The 25033-nt window shown below is 37.4% G+C and overlaps 1 protein-coding gene and 1 long non-coding RNA gene across 6 annotated transcripts in view; one reads left to right on the top strand and one right to left on the bottom strand.

Annotated features, from left to right (window-relative positions):
- SENP1 (SUMO specific peptidase 1) overlaps window positions 1-22873 on the bottom strand; it is a 49822-nt gene extending 26949 nt beyond the window's left edge. The window contains exons 1-7 of one of the 5 annotated variants that reach the window (XM_029953360.1): window positions 22645-22873; window positions 19014-19061; window positions 17118-17248; window positions 16383-16467; window positions 15495-15536; window positions 10621-10780; window positions 6316-6487 (exon numbers count right to left, since the gene is read on the bottom strand). In XM_029953360.1, coding sequence (XP_029809220.1) covers window positions 6316-6487; window positions 10621-10780; window positions 15495-15536; window positions 16383-16467; window positions 17118-17248; window positions 19014-19061; window positions 22645-22858 — 852 coding nt within the window. In that variant the 5' untranslated portion in view covers window positions 22859-22873. Of the gene's footprint in view, window positions 1-6315; window positions 6488-10620; window positions 10781-15494; window positions 15537-16382; window positions 16468-17117; window positions 17249-19013; window positions 19062-21452; window positions 21625-22014; window positions 22622-22644 lie in introns of those variants that run through there. The other 4 variants (XM_029953362.1, XM_029953364.1, XM_029953363.1 and 1 more) reach the window with 4 other exon arrangements.
- Window positions 22874-22986: 113 nt separating this feature from the next.
- Window positions 22987-24824, top strand: LOC115303569. The gene is made up of 3 exons (XR_003914128.1): window positions 22987-23344; window positions 23965-24055; window positions 24708-24824. It is a non-coding gene; the product is annotated as an uncharacterized LOC115303569 (long non-coding RNA).
- The last annotated feature ends 209 nt before the right edge of the window (window positions 24825-25033 follow it).

Raw genomic sequence — 25033 nt, 5'->3', positions numbered from 1 at the left:
TGCCAAAGTTCAGGCAGAGTCCCTCAAGATAATGAAGAATTATCATTACAGGTATCTAGAAAATTGTAACAGGAGTTAAATAAAATAAATACAAAATACTACATTTTGGAAGATTATGGGGCATATATGTAAATAATAGGGCAGAGAAGCTATACAATATGCAGCCAGAAGGCCAGTAGACAATCACTTTTGAGTCAACTGAGACAGTCCCAGAAACAAAACATATGAGGACCTCTCAATTAGGATTCCAACAAACCCCATGATTCCTGACATCTACTTAAAAAATCACAAGGAAGCAACCAGAATAGCCAAGATCAGACTGGGGTACCTTGCTGTTTTCTATCCTGTCCAATTTTTAACAGTATAAGCATTTTCCAGAGATGGTTTTTACCTCAAATATTTACTCTTTTTTCCTAATCCTCAATACTAAATTTAGGGAAAAGCACATACTCCATAACACTCATTCATTCATTTATTGACTTGAACATCTACTAAGCACCACTCACTAGAGATACTGCACTGACTAAACTAATATTCCCGTCCTTGTGGAGCTTATATTACAGTTAAGAGAATTGGCAAGCAAGACTAATCAAACAGTATGAAAAAATTAAAGATAAGGAAACAGAAAGTGATGGAAGAGAAACAGCAGGAACAGGTAAGACCCATCTAAAAAGGTGATATTTCAATAGAAACCTAAATTCAAGGGAAGAGGTAAGTCATAGAAATTTATAAAAGACTATTCCAGGTAGCAAATACAAAGTCACTGAAACAGGTATGTGCCTGTAGTGTTCAAGGAAAAGTAAGGACAGGTGAATCAGAAGAGCAGTAAGAAACGAGGTCACTTACATAAGGACTTGTAACCATAGTAAAGCATCTATTCTATGCTGATGCACAGAAGCAATGGGAAGCATTCATTAAATAATATACTCTGGTACTTAAAAAAAATCTTATGTACAGTTTGATATACCAATCTTCATGAAATAATTTTAATAGTTTGTGCCAGGGCTAGCAGCATCCTACACTGTGACATTTCAGTATGTGTAGACACATTTTGTTAAAAGCAGAATGAATTAAGCAACTATCTATGCAAAGGCAAACAGACACTAAGTTTTCTCTTCTTGATCACTGTTTCCTACATAGTAATTTTCAATTACATTGGCATTATACCATTACTGGTCTAACAAGATTCACCTTGAACTATGAGGTGTGAATACTCCTTATGCAAAAGGGCTATCCTTAAATTTGAAGAGATGAGTAATGAGAAAATTTGAATAGATGAGTAATAAGAAAATACGTACAATTAGTTGAGCATTTGGTGGAAAAATAAATTGCAGGGGGAAAAACAAATTGCAATTTTCTATATGAAGAAAATGAAACTCCATTGTTTTATCCTTTATACATTAATACTGTATTTAAGATAATGACAGTCCTCTTTCCTAGTGTTTGTGAAGAGATTAGATGTCTACAGTTTTGGGCAGGCACTTTAGGGACAGCACAAAAATTATAATGTAGAGAAAGACCACTAGCAGGTATACATTAATATCAATTACCAAATCTGTAGTTTCCAGCTATTCTACTGGGGAGGCCATGAGTATCTGAGAGGTAAATTTAAAAACTATAATTAAAATAAATACCATTTAAAAAAATTTTTATGACTTTATTTTGCTAGACAGAGACAGAGAGTGAGCGAGGGAGAGATAGAGAGAGAGGGAGACACAGAATCTGAAGCAGGCTCCAGGCTCTGAGCTGTCAGCACAGAGCCCATGAAGTGTGAGATCATGACCTGAGCCGAAGTCAGATGCTTAACCAACTGAGCCACCCAGGCACCCCCAAACACCTTTTCATTAAAAACCTGATTTCCTATCATAAAAGTTCTTTAAGTAGCCAGTGTGAAGAATTAAACATTACAATTATTTAGGAAAACTGTGTTATGTGGCACCTTCATGACTGAAAATTTTCAATACCTCCCAACGTAAATTTTGACTCCACTGTCCCACCACACCAAATAACCTAATTCATAATCCACAATACAATGGGGTTAACATGTTTTCAGGAGTGGTAAACTGGAGGGCATGAAGAGAATTCAGAAGAATAATACCATCTAGGTCATGGAAATTAACTTTTTAAAAAAATTATATTTAAATTTTATTTATCTTGAGAGAGAGAGCACATGCATGTAAGTGGGGACGGACAGAGAGAGAGAGAGAGAGGGAGAGAATCTCAAGCAGGCTCCGCAGTGTCACTGCAGAACCCAATGAGCTGAACTTGGACACTCTACCGACTGAGCCACGCAAGCATCCCTAACTCCTAATTAACCAATCATTTTAGTTCATTTCCACCTCCTTACTAACCTAGATTTAAAAAAGCTTTGACTGCATTATCAAATCATAGGAAGGAAAATAAAGCAGATAAACTGGTGTAACAGGTTACTTTGCATACCAAGAGAATGTAAAGAAACATCCTCACCCCACCAAGACCTCAAGAGCACACTGAGAACAGTAAAATAGAAAAGATCTTTGTTTGTGGTACCCTACAAGACTTCAACCCTAAAAAGTTAAAAACGCTTCTCTCCTCCCTCCCATTACATAGCAAAATGGTTTCTTAGAATAAATTTTTATACTTACAAATAAAACATGAAGAACCAAAGTGCCATTAAGTGACTCGGCTAGATTAATTCAATGTAAGAACAGATTTTTAAAAATCAATTAAACACACAACTCACCCACAAATCATTTTCCCCAGTACATGTATCTTCAAAGAAAAGCTTCTGTCTAAGCCTGCTCTCTCTCTCTATCCCCGCTCTCTCTCAATTATGTTAGACAACATAAAATGAACAAGAATAAATGTTCTGTATTCCAAACAATTATCTAAGGTCTAGAATTTATCTTCTATTCAGAACTATTTCAGACAAAGAAAAGATAGTCCAGGCAACTCTCAAAAGAACATATATGTAATATTTGGCTTTACCAAAAGAAAATGCAAAAAGGTAAGTCACTTGAAACTTCAAACACAATTCTTTTTTTTTTTTGGAGCATCTGGTACTATAAAGTAAAAGAAAACCTCTTTCTCCATATTATTACTTATTAAACTATTTCTACTAAGCAAATTATTAAATTAAGAGGGAAGGAAATAATAATAGGTAACATGTTAAAATAAAAGAAGCTGGATAATGTTATGTGTTAAACCTAATAAAGGACTAAGGAAAGCATAAAGGTAATTAAAGTGTTAGATTCTATTTTTAAAATATGTGCCAGGTTCTTGTATTTAGATGCTCTATAAGAGGCTCCATCATAGAATTGAACTGTCTGTAAAATCATAAAAATTTAACAGAAAACACAAAATAAATTTTAGGAAACTAGTACAACTTTTTGTTACAAATTACTCAAAAAACTCATAAATATCCCATTTTGATTATTTTTATAGTAAAAGCTTTATACAATATAAATCTCAACTACCAAAAGTATATAATTTAGCAACCTTCTGTTTTTAAGTCCAAAATTCTTGTTTATAACAAAATTGTAGGGGCGCCTGGGTGGCTCAGTCAGTTAAGTGTCCAACTCTTGATTTCAGCTCAGGTCTTGATCTCACAATTCATGGGTTCGAGCCCCACATCTGGTAGCACAGAGCCAGCTTGGGATTCAATCTCTCTCTCTCTCTCTCTACCCAATCCCTGCTCTCTCTCAAAAAATAAATAAGCATTTTTAAAAAATATTAAAAAACACCCAGAATTGTAAAGTGCTTTGGATTTTTTTTTTTTTAACGAATAAAACCATCAGTGTTGTCTATTAAGGAAGTCCAACATCTTAAAATGTTGTTCAATCTGTTGCAGAGAAGGATGCCTGGAAGCAACATACCAATGAAAAGAACTATGTGTGTTTTCACCATTTTACATTTTTATTGTCCCTAGTATTTTCTCTTTCCCAAACAGAACTTCATCTCCTCTAAACAATGGAACAGAACTATCAGTTAAAATGGAAGTACTCTACACTGTCCAGTATGGTAGCCACTAGCAATATGTGGCTAATGAGTACTTGAAATGTTGCTAGTATGACTGAGAAACTAAATTTTAACTTATATTTGTAAATATTTATATTACACATATAAATTATAATTTAATCTGAATTTAAGTAGTGCATATGGCTAGTGGTTACCCTATTAGTACAGTTCTTTAATGATATCCCTGATTAAGCCCTCAGCCAAGTGGTGGTCTAGCCACCACTTACCCATTTCCAAATTCTTCTTTATGTATTCTTTTTAAACTCCTATTGTAAGACTCAACAGTGCAGCGGTTAACATATTAATTTCATAGATGGCTTTATATTCCTGAAGGTGATCAATAAATCCAGCAATAAGATTAACATATAATTTTCCTTCCTTAATATAAGCAGCTGCATCTCCCTTGGAGATCCCAACATTTCCATGGAAAATAATTTTTCCTTCATTTTGTAAGCTCCCATCAGTAAATTCTTTATTCCCAAGGGAAGAAAAAGAATTATATTTTAATCTAGATTATCCATGCTATCCAAGACTATCTAAATAATCTCTTGATAGTGTGATTTAATAAAATTCAGTCCAATATTTTATCTTATTCATATTATATGGGTGATTCCATATTCCTGTACGAAGAAGTGACTCGATTTTCATAGCAGAATATAGACCTAAAAACAACTGAGGCAAAATTTTCTGCATCTTATTTCACAGAAAAAGTTCAATCCTTGGCATCTTCTTGATACTGTAGAAGTAAGAGAAACTCCACTTTCATGTCCTCCACTGGCTCAGCCTGGACACTGGACTAGAGCGTTGGTTGGAAGGATAAAATTATTCACCTAGCCCAAGTCCTCAGGTTGGAGGTAGAGGTGAAAGGAGGAGTGGCTGAGTGGTCCAAAGGACTGGCTGGCTAGTGGGTGAATGGTGGGATTATAACAAACACACATAGTCTTAAGGATCCTAGTGATCTCAGCAGCAGCCACATGGGGCAAGGGAGGGCTGGGAGGCCAGTATCCAGCTGCCATGTGCCACAAGTCTCTCTATACTCCAAAGGCTGCCTAGGATCCAGCACAAGCACAGCCCCAGTAATTAAAAAATATGATTTATGTATGTAATAACTAATACATACATGGTGGTAAATTCAATAGTACAAAAGGGAAAAATAAACCTCACTCTTCTGTTGCTCAGCTCTTATCACCAAAGGCAACTGCTGCCAGTTTGTCTCTCCTTTCCCTACTAAATATGTCTTACTAGTTCTACCACCTTCTGCTTGAATATTTTAGATTCAATACAAAATCAAAACCAAAAAACTGCACAGCACTTTTACTAACCATGCCACAAATAATCAAGTTTTCCCACTAAACGATCTTTATTAACAAGCTATCTAATTATTTAACACATAATGCTGTATTCTTGACTCCCCAGTCTGTAACCTCCAATGGGCTGGGGCCATACCACTGTGTTGTATAACACGATGCATACCAGACTAGACTCCAGAAGACCTGGCTTGTAGGCTGGCCATTTACTGTGTGACCTCTGACCTTTACTCTCCTAATGTGTAAAATGTGGATATCACTTCCTCTCTATTTTATAGGATTAAAATAATTCAACATAGTAATACATGTGGAGAGCATACTAGAAACTCTATATACCATATAAATATAAGATTTATTTATTTGTATCTTCATAGCAAGCAGTTCAAAGCTGACTAGATGCATAATATGTTTTTAACTTAACAGGTACAAACATATTTCCTACCACATAAATTATATGCTATACTGTATTTACAGAATTGAATTTTTCCTTTTGGGTTACTGAATGCATATAACAACCAAAGTGTCAACAAAACATCTTTCTTTGGGGAATATCTATGATCTCAAAGATCTTCTTACTGATAAAGAAGGGCTGTAAATTATTTAGCTGGCTTCTTGATTTTCCTTTTATACAGAGGGAAAATTGTCCTAATAAGAGATAAGGGCAGGTATTTTATTAAACCCAGCAAGGTTAACAGCCTTGCCATATGAAACAAGAATTGAGGAAGGGTCCAAAAAAGAGAGAACAGAGATAGTTTGATGTATGAGGACTCATTTAGAAAATACTGAAAATTAAGTCTGCTGCCCAAGAGGAATAGAGAAGGTGGTAAGAAAAATAACGAAGTCCTGCTCTTTAATTACTACTTTAGCACAGGTGATGGCACTGAAAACCTTAAAAAGCACAGAAAGGACTAAGTGAATGACATGGTTAGTAAATGTCTGAACCAGAGGAACAAATGGCTGAGTACAGGGAAGGACTCTAACCTTAGCAGGGTTTGCTGCAGGTTTTCCTTACCTCTTCTGCTGTACTAACATGTCGCCTCTGAGTTTTCTTGGGGCTCAAGAGGTTTCGGCGACATGAACCACTCCAGGATGGACTTGGAACAGGCTTAATAGGAAAAGATTTTTCATATGCAGACACATGGCAGTGATGGTTTGACTTTCCTGTAAAAGTGTTTGATAATCCACTAAAAAAAAAAAAAATTTTGTAAGAAAAAAACAGCAAGAAAACCCAACTTAATGATTTTCACTTTCAAGAAATACCAAAAACAAAACACCAACAGGTAGAATGATGGATTACTATTTGAGGGACATATACAAGAAATAATGCATGAGTTGCTGCATCAGGTTCTGCCACTTAAGAAGTCCTAGATTCCCATACTACATAATTATCAAACATCTAACACTGCATTTCTTTTCTTATTATTTTTTTTAACATTTATTTATTTCTGAGAGAGAGACACACAGAGCGTGAGTGGGGGATGGTCAGAGAGAGAGGGAGACACAGAATCAGAATCAGGCTCCAGGCTCTGAGCAAACAGTCAGCACAGAGCCTGACACGAGGCTCGATCCCACGAACTGTGAGATCATGACCTGAGCTGAAGTCGGCCACTTAACCAACTGAGCCACCCAGGTGCCCCTAGCACTGCATTTCTTAACTTTACAGTTGCTTTGGCCAGGAACCACAGAGCTGTGTGGTTATGACAAAAAGTGTATCAGGTTAGAGTTCTTCAGAAAACTTGGGTTCTACATATCTTACACTTTCTATTTACTCACTGCAACCCCCTCCCTTAAGCCCTTTGTAGGGAATTATTTATGCAAAGATGGATAGCTTTTAAACTGAATTTTTAAACTGAATTTTTAAATTCCTAAAAAACCAACAGAGGGCTCCCATCCTTCATTAAAAACAACCAAAAGGCTTTCTTTTAGGTTGCACTACTCTCTGCCAATTCTCCTTCTGGCCTACTTACCTCCTCTGAAGGAGAATTTTGTTTTTGTTTCTTTAAACTGTTTGAGCCCCCAAATAAAAGAAAAAACTGGTAGGAAAAATGTTTTTGTGAACTTAAAGCTCAGTCTTATCTCTAAGACTTGATTAATAATTTAAACTTTTTTCTATGTAGTCTTTTTCATCTATTATTACCCAGCAAGTACAAGGTACTTGCTCTTAGCAAACTGAATTTTCTTTCTTTTTCTTCTTTTGCTGAGGATGCAGAATACACAGCTGACTAAGCTGAATTCAATTAAAACAACTCTTTAAATCAGTACAATTAGTCTGGATCCAAATGAAATCAGACTATGACTAACGAAAATCAAAAAGCACTTACATACTCTCTCAAAAAGAAAAAGAGACAAGTCAAGAAACAGCCTCTTAATTATACAAAAAAACAGATGCTTATCTTAGGGAAGGTGGGGGGCGATGGGTGAAAAGAGGTGATGGGGATTAAGGAATGCACTTCCGATGAGCAGGGGATGATGTATGGAAGTGCTGAAGCACTATATTGTGTGCCTGAAACGGACTTAACACTATGTTAACTGGAATTAAAAACTTAAAAAAATAGGACTAACATGCTCTGCCTCTAACTCTTCAAATTATAATGGTTTCTATGTGTGTTAGAGTGCAGGAAAGGAACAAGGACTCAGAATTTTGGGAACAGGCTCATTTCCTTAGGAAGGGTGGGTGCAGCTACAAAAAGGAGGACAGTATAATTTGCTTGGTGAAGATATAATGAATTCCCCACAATGTCTTTTTTATTGATGCTTCCTAAAGGGTGTGTGTGTTTAACGCAAAAGATATTTTTCTAAACAAAAAAAAGGGGGAGGGCATCTTGCAATGCCAGAAAGCAAGGATGCTTCCAACAATTAATGAGGTTGGGCCAGACACAGCAGTTAGCTTGAAAGAACTCCCACTGGACAAAGCTGTGAAAATGTGAACATTACAAGAATAATGATGGTAGTAGACCTTAAACACACTGAATCTGCAATGACCTTAAAAAAGAAAAGAAAAATTCCTCTGAACCACATGAAGTGGCTATTTAAAAAAACCAAAACTCACTTAGAAAATCAGTAATAGAAACAAAGATCTAATCATATGTCCTGCCTTCCCAGTAGATGTATCTTAGAGTAACCAAACAACCGTATCTACGGAGGAAAAAAAGCTCTCCTCAGAGCAGAGTGACAAAAGTGTAGAAGAAATAGTAACATTGGAAAAGTATTATCTCATTAATGCTAATAAAATTATTATCGGGTTAAAGAAGGTCAAAAGATACAAACTTCCGAGTTCTAAAATAAGTAAGTCTTGGGGATGTAATGTACAGCATGGTGACTATAATTAATAATACCATATAGCATATTTAAAAGTTGTTGGGAGTAGGTCTTAAAAGTTCTTATCACAAGAAAAAATAATTTTGTAACTATGTATGGTGATAAATGTTAAGTAGACTTACTATGGTGATCATTTTGCAATACATACAAATACTAAATCATTATGTTTACATACCTGAAATTAATACAATGTCATATGTCAATTATACCTCAATTTAAAAAATTATCAGGTAACGATTATCAGTTGATGTGAATAACCATTAGGCTAATGTGAAACTGGTCATTGATATAACATCAAAGTAACATCATTTACATCAATCACGTTCTAGTCACAACGGGGGAAACCTAACTCTACAAAAGGACCAGATTTTCTTCCTAGCTCAGAGGTCAATTGAGTATCACTAATGATAGCAGAATCAGATTTATAGGTTTTCTAATGTGATATAACATATCACCAGGTTTTATTGAAGACAAAAATCTAATTTACAAAAAAATATAGAAGATAGATGACAATAAGGAAGAAACCTGTCAAATCCAAAGGGGAGAACATTATATACATAAGTCATGTCATAAGAAAAAAGAGGTTTTTCTAGATTGTAAGGGACTTGAAGGCAATAACCACCAGACTCAATCCTAGATTATATACTGGTTTGGACAAACTGGCCATAAAGGATATTTTGGGTCAACTAGGAAATTTTAAATACAATTTAGTGCATAAGACAAAATTTACTGAATAGAAAAGAGGATGTGATTAACTTAAAAAGCAGATTATAAGAGATGCACAGTATGAATTCATGTTTGAAAAAAATGTGTATAAATGCAGAGAAAAACATCTGAAAAGAAATGTACTAAGATATTACAGAGGTGATCTCTAATTGGTGGAAACATGATGTTCTTATTTTTTATTTTTTACCTATCTGTATTTTCTGATTTTTTATAAAGCAAATGTACTCGTTTCTATAATAATGTTATTTTTCAAAATAACAGTATAGTCTTACTGAGTAAAAAAAGCAACTTGCCAAATGATGCATACAGAAAATCTTTAATGAAGATAAAATAACATTATACATTTCATAATACACATGCATATGTCTCATGCTATGTAAGAGCAAAAGTTAAACAAACATAGGGAAAGGTTTGAAAGGAAATATACCAAGGGAGGGGAATAAGATTGAGAGGAATAAGACTGTGGCCAAGGGATCTTCAGCTTTACTGGCAATGTTTTAATTTTTACAGTGTGAATGTATTAATGAATTCTTATGTAATTAAAAAAAAATGAGTGGGGAAGACTATCCTTGGGAAGAAACATGTTTCCAGAGTCCATGCGCTAATAATCATAAAATAAAAGCCATCTCGTTGGTTTCTATCAACACCAGAAGCTTAGCTTTGACTAAGCTAGAAATTAAATGATCCCACATTCCTAAAATCCATCACTGGAGTAAAATTTAAGAAGTCATAAATACTATTTTTAAAAAGAAGTACCTTACTAATAAAGTTCTTGAGGGAAAACTTTCTAAGCCAAACTTCATCTGACTTAAATACTGAGTGTAAGCTTAGTGAGGGAATGGGCAGTGCTTATGAAATTGGGCTGAAAAGGATACAGCTCTAAGGCCATGAGGTGCAGAGCTTCTCTGGCGTAAGCCAGGTCTCTGCTCATGTGAGAACCTATAAAAATGTGATTTCTTTGCTACTGAAGTTGTAGAAATTGAACGATTTCCATGTGAAGATTCACAATAGCCATATAAATCCCCAAATACTCATTCATATGCACCAAGATTTCCCTCAAAACTCTCCTCTAATGAGAAGCTTTAGTTGTCACCAAAATTCAGCACCACATAAATTAGAAGTTGAATGTTTAAGATGAATTTGTCCATCTTTTCATGGTTTAAAGTTCAGAAATGGTGCTACTCCTTTAAAATACAAATGTTAACAACTATCTTATGGCCATTTTCTCTTATACCAGAGGAAAGACTTGTGAGTAAGCAGCCAGAATACCTACCTTGAGGTCTTTCGGGTTTCGAGGTAAAGACTTCGGCTGTTTCTTGATTTTTGTAAAGTTGAACCTGATGCTGGAGTGGAATTTCTCCACTGGCCATTTGCACTCTGGCCAAAGGTTCTTAAATCTCCTGAGCCAAGAAAACTGTCTGAGGAAGGGTTGTCTAAAAGAATAAAAGTTTGAATAATTAGACAAATACCTACAGTAGTAGTTTTCCATATGACTGCAACCATGTCCAACATTGTATTCCAAAGTAATGTGGCATAGTACCATGTCTCTCATGGAAGAAAGATCCCAGTCTCAACTGCCAGTAAAGTCCGCAGTAAGGGAACTTCTACAAACTATAATTGATTCAGCCATACTAACCTGAAAATTGATGAAGGAGCTGAATCCTGCCACAGCCATGTGCCTTATCTGCATCAATGTGACTCCGTGGTGTCCACCAAAAGTCAACATTTTACCCCAACTATATCTTGCAAGCACTCCCAGGCCTGGGCCTGAAAGAAGGTAGGCCAGACCAGTAAGAAAGCAGGTGGAGGGCCAAGGAGAATTGTAATTCAAATGAACAACAGTTATTGCTTAATAAGCAGCTGGTGTCACTTTGTTTCTAATTACCATGTTCACAACTCAGGGGCTCTCTCTAAGAGCAGAGATAACCTCATTGCTGCTTATTCTGGCTGGCTTATGGCAGGAATGACCCATCATATGCATCTGGTTCTGGTATGGTAATCTTCAGTCACTTAATGTCATAATCATCAGACATATCAATACTCCCTCCAATGCTTATTATTGCAATCAGACTAAGAAGGACTATGTTAGAATCTTCTGACTTGTGGCTTATAAGCTGGGGTAAGAAAAGTTTCTTGAAATTCCAGCTAGGACTAGAACAATTTCTAAACCCACCTCTCCCTATCAGCAGGATCAGACAATTTAAAACAGCACCTTCAAAATAACTTCAGATATTAGGTTATGAAACCCTTGAGGAACACCAGTGGAAAAATGAGAATGATAATTCTCTACTTCTTGAATTTTTGCCTACTGCTCACATAATTTTGAAGATTTTCTTTCAAAGCGGATTACCACAGAGCTCTGCACGGTATGATGTTATTTCAAATATTTAATGTAGCTCTTGATATCATATCAAAAAATAGGCCAGCTGACAAAAATAAGTTTTGTATTGCAGGGTTTTTTTTAGGATCAGGATTATCAGGATTTAGGATAAATAAGACAGAAAAACAAGCAGTGGTCAGGGGTGGTGTTAGTACCAGTTGATTCACCAGTGGATGAACCTAATCTAATAATTAAATTTACTTTCAAAATGAATTATAACCTTTTACCTTTATAATCAGTATCTGAGCTTAACATCTCTTACTATTACTTTCAGGAGAGAAAAATAAGAGTAATAAAAATGAGCATTAAATGACCAGAACATTTTAATCTTTAAACGCAAAATAATAACAGTAGAAATCTGCCTCTCAAACTTATTTGCTGAAATATGATTAGGGAATTCTCTAGCTACAGATGTCTACTTCAGGAATAAGTCTACCAAAAAATGCAAAATTACCCTGACAAGTGTGAAATCTGAGACTAAGGAGAAGCCAGAGTAGACTCCTCAATGGCATTCGACAAAGGCTTCGGCTTTCAAATGCAAGAGAAAAGCACAGGATCAGGCAATCTGTTTAACCAGAACAAGGTGGTTCCATCCCCACTCAATGAAAGCAATGAATATGCCACCACTGCTGATGTAATCAAGCAGAGAGCGAGAGGGGGACCAACGTGGGGCTGCACACACTCTTTTTTCGTGATGGTTTAACCTGGCATTCTGTCATCATTAAGAGATCAAATTGCAAATGCCACAATTAAGATTACTTATTATGTGCACACACACACACACACACAAAACTATAAAATACACCAGAAATTTAATTTTGGTTATGTTCCGATAACAGAATGATGGGTATTTTTCTACTTTATGAATTTTCTACAAGGACAAGGCAATACTTTTATGGACGTAATGAAATAAACTTTTATATTTTATAAAATGTAGGTCAGGCAGTCACTAATATGAAAGTAACCCACCATCAGTTGCTCTTGTTAACTTTCAGGTTTATTTAGTTATTATAAATAGCAGGATGCTTTAAATCATTTAATAACTGCCAGTTTGGCAACCTAATTTAACAAATTTTCCAAGATAAGACATTGATAATACCTCTAAGCATAAGCAAAATCATTTCTTTTCATCTTTACCTACTTTTCTTTGTTTAGGGTTTAAAATGTTTTTTCTTTTAAATTGCGTTCTTAATAAAATCAAGAGATCTTAAAGTCTGACCAGCATTAAGTTATTAAAGTGAAAAATTTACATTTTCTCTGCTTTCTAAAAACGCTTTTTTTAATCAATGTTTTTAAATAGGTTAATCTTGAGTGGATTAAGAAGCAGATTTTTTAAAAGCTTGATATAGAGAGGGAGAGCCAGTAAAGCAGTAAATGGTAAGCTCCACACCCTAGGTTCTAAAGTTTTAGGGCTTTCTCATGTTTGTTTTCGCCTTGATGGAAAACAGAATAGGGAGAGAGGAGACAAACACTAAGAGAGTCAGAATGAGAAGACTAAAGCAGGTAAATGGGATACCCACATCTAGACCAATCAAGCAGTGAAGCTCAAGGTGGCCGACCACAGAAATCAATGTGGGGATTATCAGAACTGAATACATACAAAAGAGATAGTAGAGACAAAATTCTGTAGGATTTAAAGTCAATTGGAATGAGTGTGGCAAAGGAACGACATTAAGAAAAGCACATGGTAAAAAGTAGATTTGAATTAAAGATTTTATTATAAGAAAAAAGCATATAAGCCCTTAGCCTTTACAGATTTAAAATTCTGATTATCAGAAGGCAACCCTAGAGGTCTATTTATGACATGCCATACCTTTGGTCAGGGATTAGGTAAAATTTGGTATGCACAAATCTGAATCCTCTGCTTCAGGCTGTAATTTAGAGAATGAATCTAAGAGTTCAGCATCCCCAACAATATGGTTGTTATTTGTTATTCATCATGTATACAGTAACTATTTTGAAGTTCTTTTTTTTTTTTGCTTTTCCTAAAAAATTGGTCTTCAGGTGAGAGACAAAACCTCAGTGTAAGATTTTGATAGGAGGATCAATTTACAGTATGAGGACAAACAGGAAAAATCTAACTCTCAAGAATCATGTCACTGAGTAAAAAGCCAAAAATCTGGTCAAATATCATCACATTCAAGAATATGAGGATTTTAGATGACCTCAGATACATCCTTCATGAATATTAAGGGCTACTGAAATTTAAATGAAAAAAGGCTATATAGGGGTGCTTGGGTGATTTAGTCGGTTTAGCTCAGGTCATGATCTCACAATTCCTGGGGTTGAGCCCCACATTGGGCCCTGCACTAACAGCTCAGAGCATGGAGCCTGTTTCAGATTCTGTGGGTCTCTCTCTCTGCCCCTCCCCTGCTCATGTTCTCTGTCTCTCAAAAATAAATGTTAAAAAAATTAAAAAAGAAAAAGAAAAAAAGAAAGCTGTACATACAGATGTTTTTAAGTCATATTATTTATAATAGCTAAAAGTAGTGAGTGCGAGGGGACCTAAACTACAGGAAAAACAATGAAGCAAGTAGAAGGCATGGGCCTATTATCCTAATCATAGCCCCTTGGGCCCCACTGCATTTCTGAATTTAAAATTTTTGGAATTTTAGGGGCGCCTGGGTGGCTCAGTCGGTTAAGCCTCCGGCTTCGGCTCAGGTCAGATCTCACGTTCGTGGGTTTGAGCCCCGCGTCAGGCTCTGTGCTGACAGCTAGCTCAGAGCCTGGAGCCTGCTTCCAGTTCTGTGTCTCCTTCTCTCTCTGCCCCTCCCCCTCTCATGCTCTGTCTCTCTATCAAAAATAAATAAAACATTAAAAAAAATTTTATAAAAAATTTTTGGAATTTTAGAAAGATAGCCTAGTATATACTATATAACACTACAAGGTATAATCTGAAGCTGCACCCTCTAATCAAACATATCGGCAGATCTTCAGTGAAATGTGTGGTAATATATCTGCAGTGAAATAAACACTCATATTTACAGATAAATAAAAGACAAATATAAATAGCGTCCTATCAATTTATGTAGGTTTTGCCAAGGAATTAATTCAGGTCAGGTCAGTTTTGATACCAAATGAAATAAGAAAATAATTTTTGGTTTTTCAGGGCTTTTTGGATTTTGGAATTGCACATAAAAGTATTATGAATGTGCATATTAGTTCCACAGATTATCAGAAATCAACAGAAAAAGGTAGATACAAAGAATAACATGTAAACAGTTGGAAAAGTAAAAATAAAAATATATGTGCTAAAAATAATTATATGTATGGAATCACAGGTTGTATACCATGCATGTACACACAGATAAAAATTAGAAAAGGGCAGAGTTGAGTTGTTATAGTCAGCAAATTTTGAGTATAATTTTCTTTATCTGTTTATTATTAAGCAATTATTTTAAACTACAAGCAAATATTCTACCCAATGGTAAATCAATATATGAAATTACAAGCAAACACAGCCTGAGTTCAAACTGAAATATTAATGATCTTAGTTTATCATCCACTCAACTGTCCTTCCCCTACGATTACTAATGAGCTGTCCAACCGAATTTCAGGTTCTCTGCTCATCAGAAAGGCCTTTCCAATAATAATGATGGCAGAATTATTTTCTGAGCCAGTTAACTGATTTTTCCATACAAATTATGTGCATACTATGTGGAGACCATTTCCCATACCAATAGAGGAAATCCAGAGCCCAGGGTAAAGTACCACCCACCTAAATGACATTTAAATATAATATAAATCTAAAAGATCATCATACTAACGTCTTTTTAGGGGAGGAGATCTCATCTTGCTGACAAAGAATCCTGAGGAAGCCAAATAACAATAATTATTATTTGCATTTCATATTTATAATCTCAATTTATCCTTATAAAAATCCTATTAGGGCAGCTTCAATGGTGTAACTAATATTCCCATATTTGCGATAAGGTGAGGAGATTGAAGAATTAGGAGTGAAAAGACATGGGAAGACCACAATAATCTTCCTGGGTTATACTGCCAGGAAGCTATCCAACAAAAACCTTAGTTTCCCCAAGACAGAGCCAGAAGATAACTGGAAGTCCTAACCTTAGGAAGGGGGCAGATGGAAAGTCAGGCAGGCCAAGGACTAGGAATAGCCTACAGAATGCTGACTTCTGTCATGGACCACAAGCTGAACAGGCAAGCCCTTGAATATGCAAGCATGGCTGTGGCAGGTGCTAGATAGAAACATGTAGTCAACATTTCCTGCCCTAATGGAGGGAACAAGCTTGGGCAGAAATAATTTTTTAGGATTCATGATTTCACGCAAAACAGAAATAAGTTAGCTCTGTGCTTTAAAACCATCCAAAACAAATATCCTTTACATCGTATATGCATATTTAAAAAAAAAGTCAAAACCAAAGCTGTACTGCTTTTTGCAACGACATAATGAACAAGTAAGATAATGGATTCCAAAAAACCTTTTCCATTAAAAATATGTGGTTGAGACTAGGTCAGTAAAGTATTCTAGTGACGCTCCTTTCCCACGCACACACACAGTGATGTTTTGCTGAAGAAAATATAATTTTGCTTTTGTCAATGTTTTCAGCTTAGAGATGGTAAACACAAACAATTTGCTAGGAAGAAATCTGAGAGGTATAAATGCCTTGACTCCAAGCAATGTGTCATACCTGAATAATAATTTGGATTATAAGCTGCACTTCTTGTAGAACATGTATAAGATCGGTCCAAATTTCCTTCCCTGGAAGGTAAAATCTAAACAAAGCAAAAGATTTTTCTTAAATCATTTTTTTTTGACAATAAAGTGGAATAAAATTTATACTAGGAAAAATGTACCATTAAACAAGATTATGACCTATTTCAAAATTCAATATAATTATATTTTTATATACTATAAATAAACTACATCATAATAAGAAAGAAAAATGCATGGACAATCTGATGAAATGATTGAGGCTTCAAAGGGAAAAATGGGCAAAGTATCTGTTATACAACTTAAAGCAAAGAATGCTCACTAGAAGGGAAATATGCATGTAGTATATCCTGTTCTGAAATCCAGCTGCATCATTTATCAAAGTGGGTGACAAAATGAACCTGGTTTTAAATCTTTTAATAACTTTATACAGAAGTTCTTAATCAGGGGTAGGGATATACCCCGGTACTAATCTGGAATTGTGTGGATATATGTCCAGTTAAATTATTAAAAATGATTATTGGGGGCAGATACTATAGATATTTAGCACCCAAGGGCCAATAATGTTAAACATGCTTGGGAGAGATTCACGCAGCAAAGAATTGTCTCATCCATATCAGTAACGGCTTTCCTACTGAAAAAGACTGCATTATTAACAATGCTCCTCAAACCTTATTGTACAAATAAACCAGGGAAGAAAATTATTCCTAACCTGATGGTCAGAAAGTGAAAGCTGGTCCTCTGGAAAACCTGTCTGTCCCAGGAGATGGGTTTTGAATGCAGAGTTGTGGTTCACTAAAGTCACTTCGCCAGCATCCATCCTCATCCTGTCAGCAGTATCATCTGGGAAAAGAATCCAAAATCAGTTCAAGTCATATAATTCATCAATAGCTACTTTCCTATGAACAAATCTTTTCACCTAATAAAAATGATTCCCAAAGAAGAGCTCTATAGTCAAATAAAACCTCTTTCATAACTAAGCATTACCCAGCAATCTTAAAATGTCATTGTCAAAGAGGCTCATGTGCAGAAATTGGCTCATTTGGAGCTGACTGAGAACATCTGCTAGTTCAAAACCTGTTACAAGTACTTTAAAAATAACAAAGTTGTTTTTTAATTTTTTTATGTCTTTATTTTATTTTGAGAGACACAGACAGAGAGTGAGCAGGTGAAGGGCAGAGAGAGAGAGAGAGAGAGAGAGAGAGAGCGCGCGCGAGCGAGCGAGAGGGAGGGAGGGAGACACAGAATCTGAAGCAGGCTCTAGGCTCTGAGCTGTCAGCACAGAGCCCAACATCGGGCCTGAACCCACGGACCCCAAGATAGTGATCTGAGCTGAAGTCGGATGGTTAACCAACTGAGCCACCCTGGTGCCCCTCAAAGTTTTTTTTTTTTTAATGAAATTTTCCCTTAAGAAATTTTGAATGTTTTAACTAGAAAAAGAGTAACTATTTAACAAAAAAAAAAGGAAAAAATTTCACCATTCAAAAATAAACACTGTTAACAACTGTTTATTTCCTTTGTCTAACTTAAAAGGTGCTTTAACGGGAGGGTCAGAGAGAGAGGGAGACACAGAATCTGAAGCAGGCTCCAGGCCCTGAGCTGTCAGCACAGAGCCTGACGTGGGGCTCGACCCCACAAACCATAAGATCGTGACCTGAGCTGAAGCCGGACACTTAACGAACTGAGCCACCCAGGCGCCCTGACACATGACTCTTGATGGATTATAATACTGTGGCAGCACCTTACTTTATAACCACCTTTGAAACCTCTGTTAGTATAAAAGTTAGAAACAAATGAGAGTGACAGAATTCAGTGATTTACACTGACATCAGCAATTAGAGAAAAGGGAAACAAAGAAAGAAGGTAGACTAAACAAAAGGAAAAAACAGAAACAAGAGAGAAGACTAATGTGACTATAAACGGAGCTCATGAGATGTTATAAGATGTATAAGATCTAACTGTATAGATTGTTCAACCTATTCCTAATTGGCTACTAGTCCTGACCTTGTATGGATGGATCCCCTTTGTAGACATGAAAACCTATGAATAGTGCAACATGTTGCAATCACAATTAATTCTCAATGTTCCCAGCTAAGTGAAATTTTAAAATTTACCTTAATCAAATTACTTATCACATAGAAGGTGGTATAGTATAACACAAAAGAAGAAGGACTCTGAAACCAGGCTGCCTGAGTTTAAATTCTGGCTGTCAGTTATAGTTGTTTCTTAACCTCTGTCTCTCAGTTTCCTTGTTGGTAATAGACACCCTTGTAAGGCAGTTGTAAAAAAATTAAATGAATGAATATGTTTTAAGTACTCAGAACACAGTAAATGTTTTCTAGTGTGTATTTGGCATTTTCAATACAATGAATGAGAAAATGCTTCCAATGCTACAAATAATGTCTCAACCAAAAGAAAATTGTCTGGTGTTACAGTATTACAAAATTAGATTGAGAGCTTCCATAGGATTATGATTGAACACAAAGATGCAAATACTGAAAATGTTAAAAAACCAAAACCAAAACCAAAACAACAACATTCTTTCATTCCAACTTAACTAATCAGAGTAACTAAAAAGACTGAATTACTACTTCATAGTTAGACTTACCCATGTCAGGTCTTTTCACATCACTGACTTTAGCAAAGATACAAAGTCCTATAAAAGAAGACAAAAAAACAGAAATGTGACACACTGGCATACCTTTTTCATACAATTATAGAATAGGAAGCCACTCAAAGTGACATTTGTGTTCTTAGGAGAGAAAAATATAAAATGGTAAGAGATGACTTGATAGGAAGAGAATATAGACACTAAAACTAGCCGGAGACAATCTGAAACATTTCCAGAACCTGAGCTGTATTAGACAGCAGTTACAGACTACTGACAGAATCACAGAACATTACAGCAAGAAGCAAGCTAGGAGTGCCACCCCTTTGGAGACTGATCTGTATATGGACCTACAGTTAGTGACTACACTGAAATTAGAACCTGGAAATTCCTCACAAACCATTGCTTTGTTACCTCATGCTAAGCCATTTAGTTAAAAAATGACAGATCTTGTGGTGGTCCTATCAGACTTCTTTTCTAGAAGTTTTACTCAGTGGCCTAACATAAAGCTACTGATTCTCTAAGAATAATCAAGGAATACTTCCCAGTTGTACTAAAGTACTTTCTCTCCCATCACTAATAAAACTGCTACAAACCAAAGCCCCTTTACCTACATGAAATGTTCTCTAATTTTCCCAGAAAAAGGAAGTTAAAAGCCTGTGTGGAACTAAGTTAATAAACATATCTTTGGCACATACTCTTCTTGACAGATTGAAGAGGAGACTAGGGATGGTAGCAGTCACACTTATTACAGTCACAATCCTATTACCATATTTTTAAAGTTTTAAAAAGTTTTTTTGAGAAAGAGAGAGTCCATATGCATGTATGCACAAGCAAGGGAGGGGCAGGGAGAAAGAGAATCCCAAGCAGCCTCCGCACCCAGCGCAGAGCCCAAGACGGGGCTAGATCCAGGATGTGAGATGACCTGAGCTCAAATCAAGAGTTTTAACAAACTGAGCCACCCAGGTGCCCCACCATACTTTATAAAGATTAAGCACATCATCAACTTTAGTTTATCATCAACTTTAGCAATATCAGGGCTTCAATCTACTAAGGACTAGACGATGGTAACAGGCATTCCTTATGGTCACAATAACGAAGTACATGCACAAAGGAAGCCTGCTTGAGCTTTTCTTGGCATAGCTACAGACTAAGCGATCATCTGATTACCCAGGATTGCTGGGGAGGGCTCCCAAAGAATTTAAGCCTTATATTAAGTCTTCAAATATGTTTCCAAATGCTCAACTTAACAAAGGGCTTCTATCTGGAAATCTTCCAGGTATTCTTTCCCCTTTTTCATTTTTAAATAAACCAGAAATCCTTGGGTTCCTTAATAAAGCCCCACAGTTACATTTTAATATAAATACATCCAGCTTCTTCGGGTGTGCTTAGGTTACTTTCTTTTTGTCATCTGCATTTACATTAGAAGTAGGGATATTTTACTCCAAGATTCAACATGAAATGCTGGATCTGGAAATGTTAATGCCACCAAATACTTGTAAGTCTAATATTTTTTTCCTGTTAAGAAAAGCACTCTGGGGTGCCTGGATGGCTCAGTCGGTTAAGTGTCAGACTCGTGACCTTGGCTCAGATCACAGTCTCACAGTTTGTGAGGCTCTACACTGAAAGTGCACAGCCTGCTTGAGAGTCTCTCTCTCTGCCCCTTTGGCTCATGTGCTCGCTCTCAAAAATAAATAAACTTTAAAAAAAGTATTCTAACAATTATCTTCTAGTTCACAGTGCTCATTTAATTTACTAAAAGAATATAAGCTGTTACAGCTACTCAGGTGAAGTCAAGTTAATATCTGAACACAAAATAATAGGAAATCTGGAAGAAAAAAAAGATGGCAAAGTTCTGACAGTAACAGAATGTAACGAGTATGGCAAAACAGGTATAAGTTTATATGCAAACAGGTGACTGTAAAAGTGAACATTTTGAGCTACAAGGAAATGACTAGAAAATATATACTGAGGAGAGGCAATTTGCTTTATCCAGAACCAAGTGTGGTTAGAATAATTTATGATATGAGAAGGGAATGGAAATATGGAAACAATCATGTGAATCACCCTACTCTGAACTCTGGATATGTATATGATACAGTTCGTAGTATACACTGGGTATTTGTTTTTGTTTCTTGTATTTTTACATGTAATCTCTCCCAATTAGACTCTAACACTTCAACACTATAACACCTTAAAACACTAAGTATTCAACTCCTTTCATACACAAACTTTTACTGTGCACCAATTACATACAAGGTACTAGGAATACAAAGATGAATAAGAAATGGTCCCTGCTGCTGAAATACTGTCTAATGGGGGAAATCAGATCCATAAACAGATACTTATAGCAAGAAAATAAAGCTGGTGCGACTGGTAGGAGGCGTGGGAGTCATGTAGAGAAAAGACTTTCAAAGCAGTAGTCCAGAGTTACATCACCTTGGCCTGAAGTGGCAGAACCTGTTTTTCAATCCATTTGCTTCCTCTAGATTTAACTCATCAGATGGGTGACATGAAGACCATGTTTGCAGTTGGGATAAATTGGAATGGGGGTGGCGGGGATGAAGGCGACTTCTCAAGATAAAAATGAAAGGAGGCTTCCAAACTGGGACTAAAGGGACAAAAGGTATCTCAAAGTTGGAAGAAGATTAAGGGATCATGCTTAAGGTTTCACTGTAACTGTAATTTCAAATTCTGTGTATCTGTCTTTCAACAGGAGTCCTTGACACAAACTAGCTCCACAAAGACTGAGGAAATGGTGCGATCTACATTCACAATATCCAATTAAAAAAAGACGCGATTAAAATACCAAACGTGAACTGAAATGGCCTCAACAAGGCTGACTTGAAAGTGATAAAGGAGTAAGTTATTGCCAACGAGATAGTGAAAATGCTGCAAAGGCACCGATAAACAGAAATCACCAAACTGAAGATTAGCCAGGCATATACCCAGAGAGACCACGTTAGGGCACACCAAGAAAGAGACGGTCCAAGGGAATTACCAGGAGGCGATGAGCCAGGTAAGCAAAGCGTGGCTATTAAGGGGGTTTTCATAACCTGGGCAGGAGTGTCCAGACGTTTCTTTCTGGTGGTGGCACACTAGCGATATCACATCGCAGAGAGATACCACAGAGTAAGAGTTGGAGAAATGTTTACGTGAGGCGCAGAAGTAGTCGAGAAATATCACTCAGGTCTCAAGGAAGGCGGGAGGTGAAGCAGGTGTAACAGAAAGCTGAGCTTCCCGATGAAAACAGCTTTCCCTTGAGAGAAGACCCTGCTCCGGCGGGAAAGCCCCGAAATCCCACCCGGACTTTTTTGCCACCAGGGGGGCTGGGCGCCGATATGGGGCCTGTGGTAACAGCAAGGGAGACGGCCCCTCGCCGGCCCAGGAGAAAGAGGCCTGAAAGACCGGCCTCGGGAAGCCTAACGGCCGCCAGCCACATCCCGGCCGGTGGAGAGACGGAGGGAGGGGAGGTGGTCCCAGGGGGCGGGGCAGAGGAAAAAGCGCCGTCCCCACAGCCTTCCCCGCTTCCGCCCAGGCCAGCCCAGGCCGCTGGGCCCGGACCGGCACTGCCTCCCGGCCCAGGCTCCCTCCATCCTCACCCCTCCCCCAGCTTCCCGCCGCCACTCACCGAACCGGAACCGGCTGCTATGCGAAGGGGTTTCCGGCCGGGCGCGGAACGCAAAACCCGGGAACCGCCGCGAACCGGAACAGCCTCCACAACACCGGAAGAGCCGCCCGGTGGCTGTGGAGGAGCGGGGGTGGGGCGGGAGGTCAAAGAGCAGAGTTGAGGACCCGGGGGACGCCTGCGCAGTGTGGCCAGGCCTGAGAAGCCCAGTTAACATCTAAGGCTGAAGTCATAATTTCCCTGTTCCCCTTTCAGTTTGGGATTTTTCTCGTTCTCGGATTACTGTTAGAGTGCCCGTCGTCCTTCGCTTTTTTCTGTTCCCTCGATCCCCGTGCACGCCGTCTTCTGGTTCCGCTAGGCGATTTTTGCTTTCACTCTGGTTTCCATGGCAGCTTTTTGCTGTGGCCGGCAGTCGGCGGGAACTTGTGTCCACTTTGTCGGATGTAGACCTAAGAGCTAACTCGAGCTCTATACTGTGTTTTATTGAGAATCACGGAACGTTAGTGCTTGTAGTGGTTGTGGGAAATATTTTAGTCTAACAGTTTCAGGGAAGTGAAGTCATTTCCCAAAGTTACAAAGTGCATGGGAGATCTGAGACTAGGAAACACAATTTTTAACTTGCAGGCCTGTATTCTTGGCACTACATCATGCTTGATTGGCCATTCGGGAAAAGGGGGAAAAAAGCATCTTGGGATTACTTTAGGTTAGATTCTGGAAATGTGTAGCACCTTACAGAACTCTGGAAGAGTTTGAAACATAGGGAGAGGTGTGAGGAAACCAGAGGTGGGGGTCAACCAGAGATCTACTTTTCTGAGTAAAAATAGAAAAGGATCCAGGAGTCTACCCTCTTAAGAACTAAATGGCCCTGGTGTTGCTCCTGTGACTGAATTGATTAACATGTAATCTGTGCCCTACTTTTAAAAGAAAATAATAGGAAGAAATACGTTTGTTCATTCAAACTTTTTACAAAGTCCTTCAATTTGGCCTCTGGACTCAAGCCCTGTCTAGAGGTCTTGAAGAAATGCTTCTGAATAGACCCCCTAGACCTCAGAAGTCTGAGCTCAGACTTAAAAGAATGGAAGTCTCTGTAGGCCCCAGCCTTTTACCTACTCTGGAAAAAAAGGAGATGCTTGCTGAATTCAGGAGATCTTGCCCTGTCAAATACATAAAAATAGATTATTTGTATCACTTCATATGCTGATATCTACATATTGTCATGTCCTAATCCTTTAGTATTGGGCATTCCTGATCCATGTCAGTTTTGTCCATCTTAATCATTCCACAGATCTGTTCATATGGATTAAACTCTGTCTCCATTTCTAGGATACAACCATGCATAAAGAGGAATTTCATCTGAAATTTTTCATGTGTGTGATTCAATCTCGCGAGTTAGTCAGGACTCCTCGGGGCACAGGTACAATTGTCTCCTGATCATATTCCAGTGACAGATGGGTTCTCTTGCAGGAGTTTCAATACAGTCTTACTAGTCTAAACTTACTAGTCTAAATGTAGGCTTTAGGGGTCAACTGACTTTATTTATTCCATTCCCACTGTAGTAAAATATTTGTCACTGAGTCATATCTCTTCCTTGCACAAGTATCAGGTGAGATTTTGGTCCGATATGTGGGAATAGGCTTAGGCAGATAATGAGGACTCAGGAGTTGAGGAAGAACAAAATTTATAACACATGACCTGGTAGTTGATTTCTCTGTCCTTTGTAAATTATTTTAACCTTTCCGGGCTCATCTGTGGGAGTCCTGGTTACAATTGTTAATTGATATTCCAAAACCTGTAAGATAGAGTCTCAAAGAAAAATGGCTTTCTATTCTACCTCAGTCTGAAAGTATCTAGTTATATGTTCTGCTTTTCTCTCACTTATGTCAAAGGAGTAGAACCTTTTTAAGGTACAATAATATTGAGAAAAGTCACCATTTCTCTAATTTTTCACTGAGTTATAGAAAAAAGGCCCTGGACAGCTAAGAGTTACAGAGACAATTAAGGAGAATAAGTAGCACTTCCTTCCCTGAATCCCACCTTGAGGATAACCTAGAGATACTGCTTTTCAGGGGGAGAAGCTTCGACTTCCAGCATTCTCGTACAAAAGCCATCACCTGAGATAGACAACATGAAGTACCTACATGATACGGATGGTCCAGACACTGTGAATGGCATACCTATTTTGAAAACTGGTAAGGCATGTGGTTAAACAAGGGAGTGGGGAGAGGTGTAAAGGAGTATTGGAAAATGAAATTTATGCATTATAAATTAGGACACAACTACCAAATTTGAAATACAAATTAAGACACAATGGAGAAAATTTGTGTGTGTGTGTGTGTGTGAGTGTAGGAGGGGACATTGAGAGAGAGTAGGAGATCATCTGGTAAACTAGAAA

This window comes from Suricata suricatta, chromosome 10 (assembly GCF_006229205.1).
Source record: "Suricata suricatta isolate VVHF042 chromosome 10, meerkat_22Aug2017_6uvM2_HiC, whole genome shotgun sequence".
NCBI lineage: Eukaryota > Metazoa > Chordata > Mammalia > Carnivora > Herpestidae > Suricata > Suricata suricatta.
The sequence above is the reverse complement of the archived record's forward strand: the minus strand, read 5'-3'. Positions and strand labels throughout refer to the sequence as shown.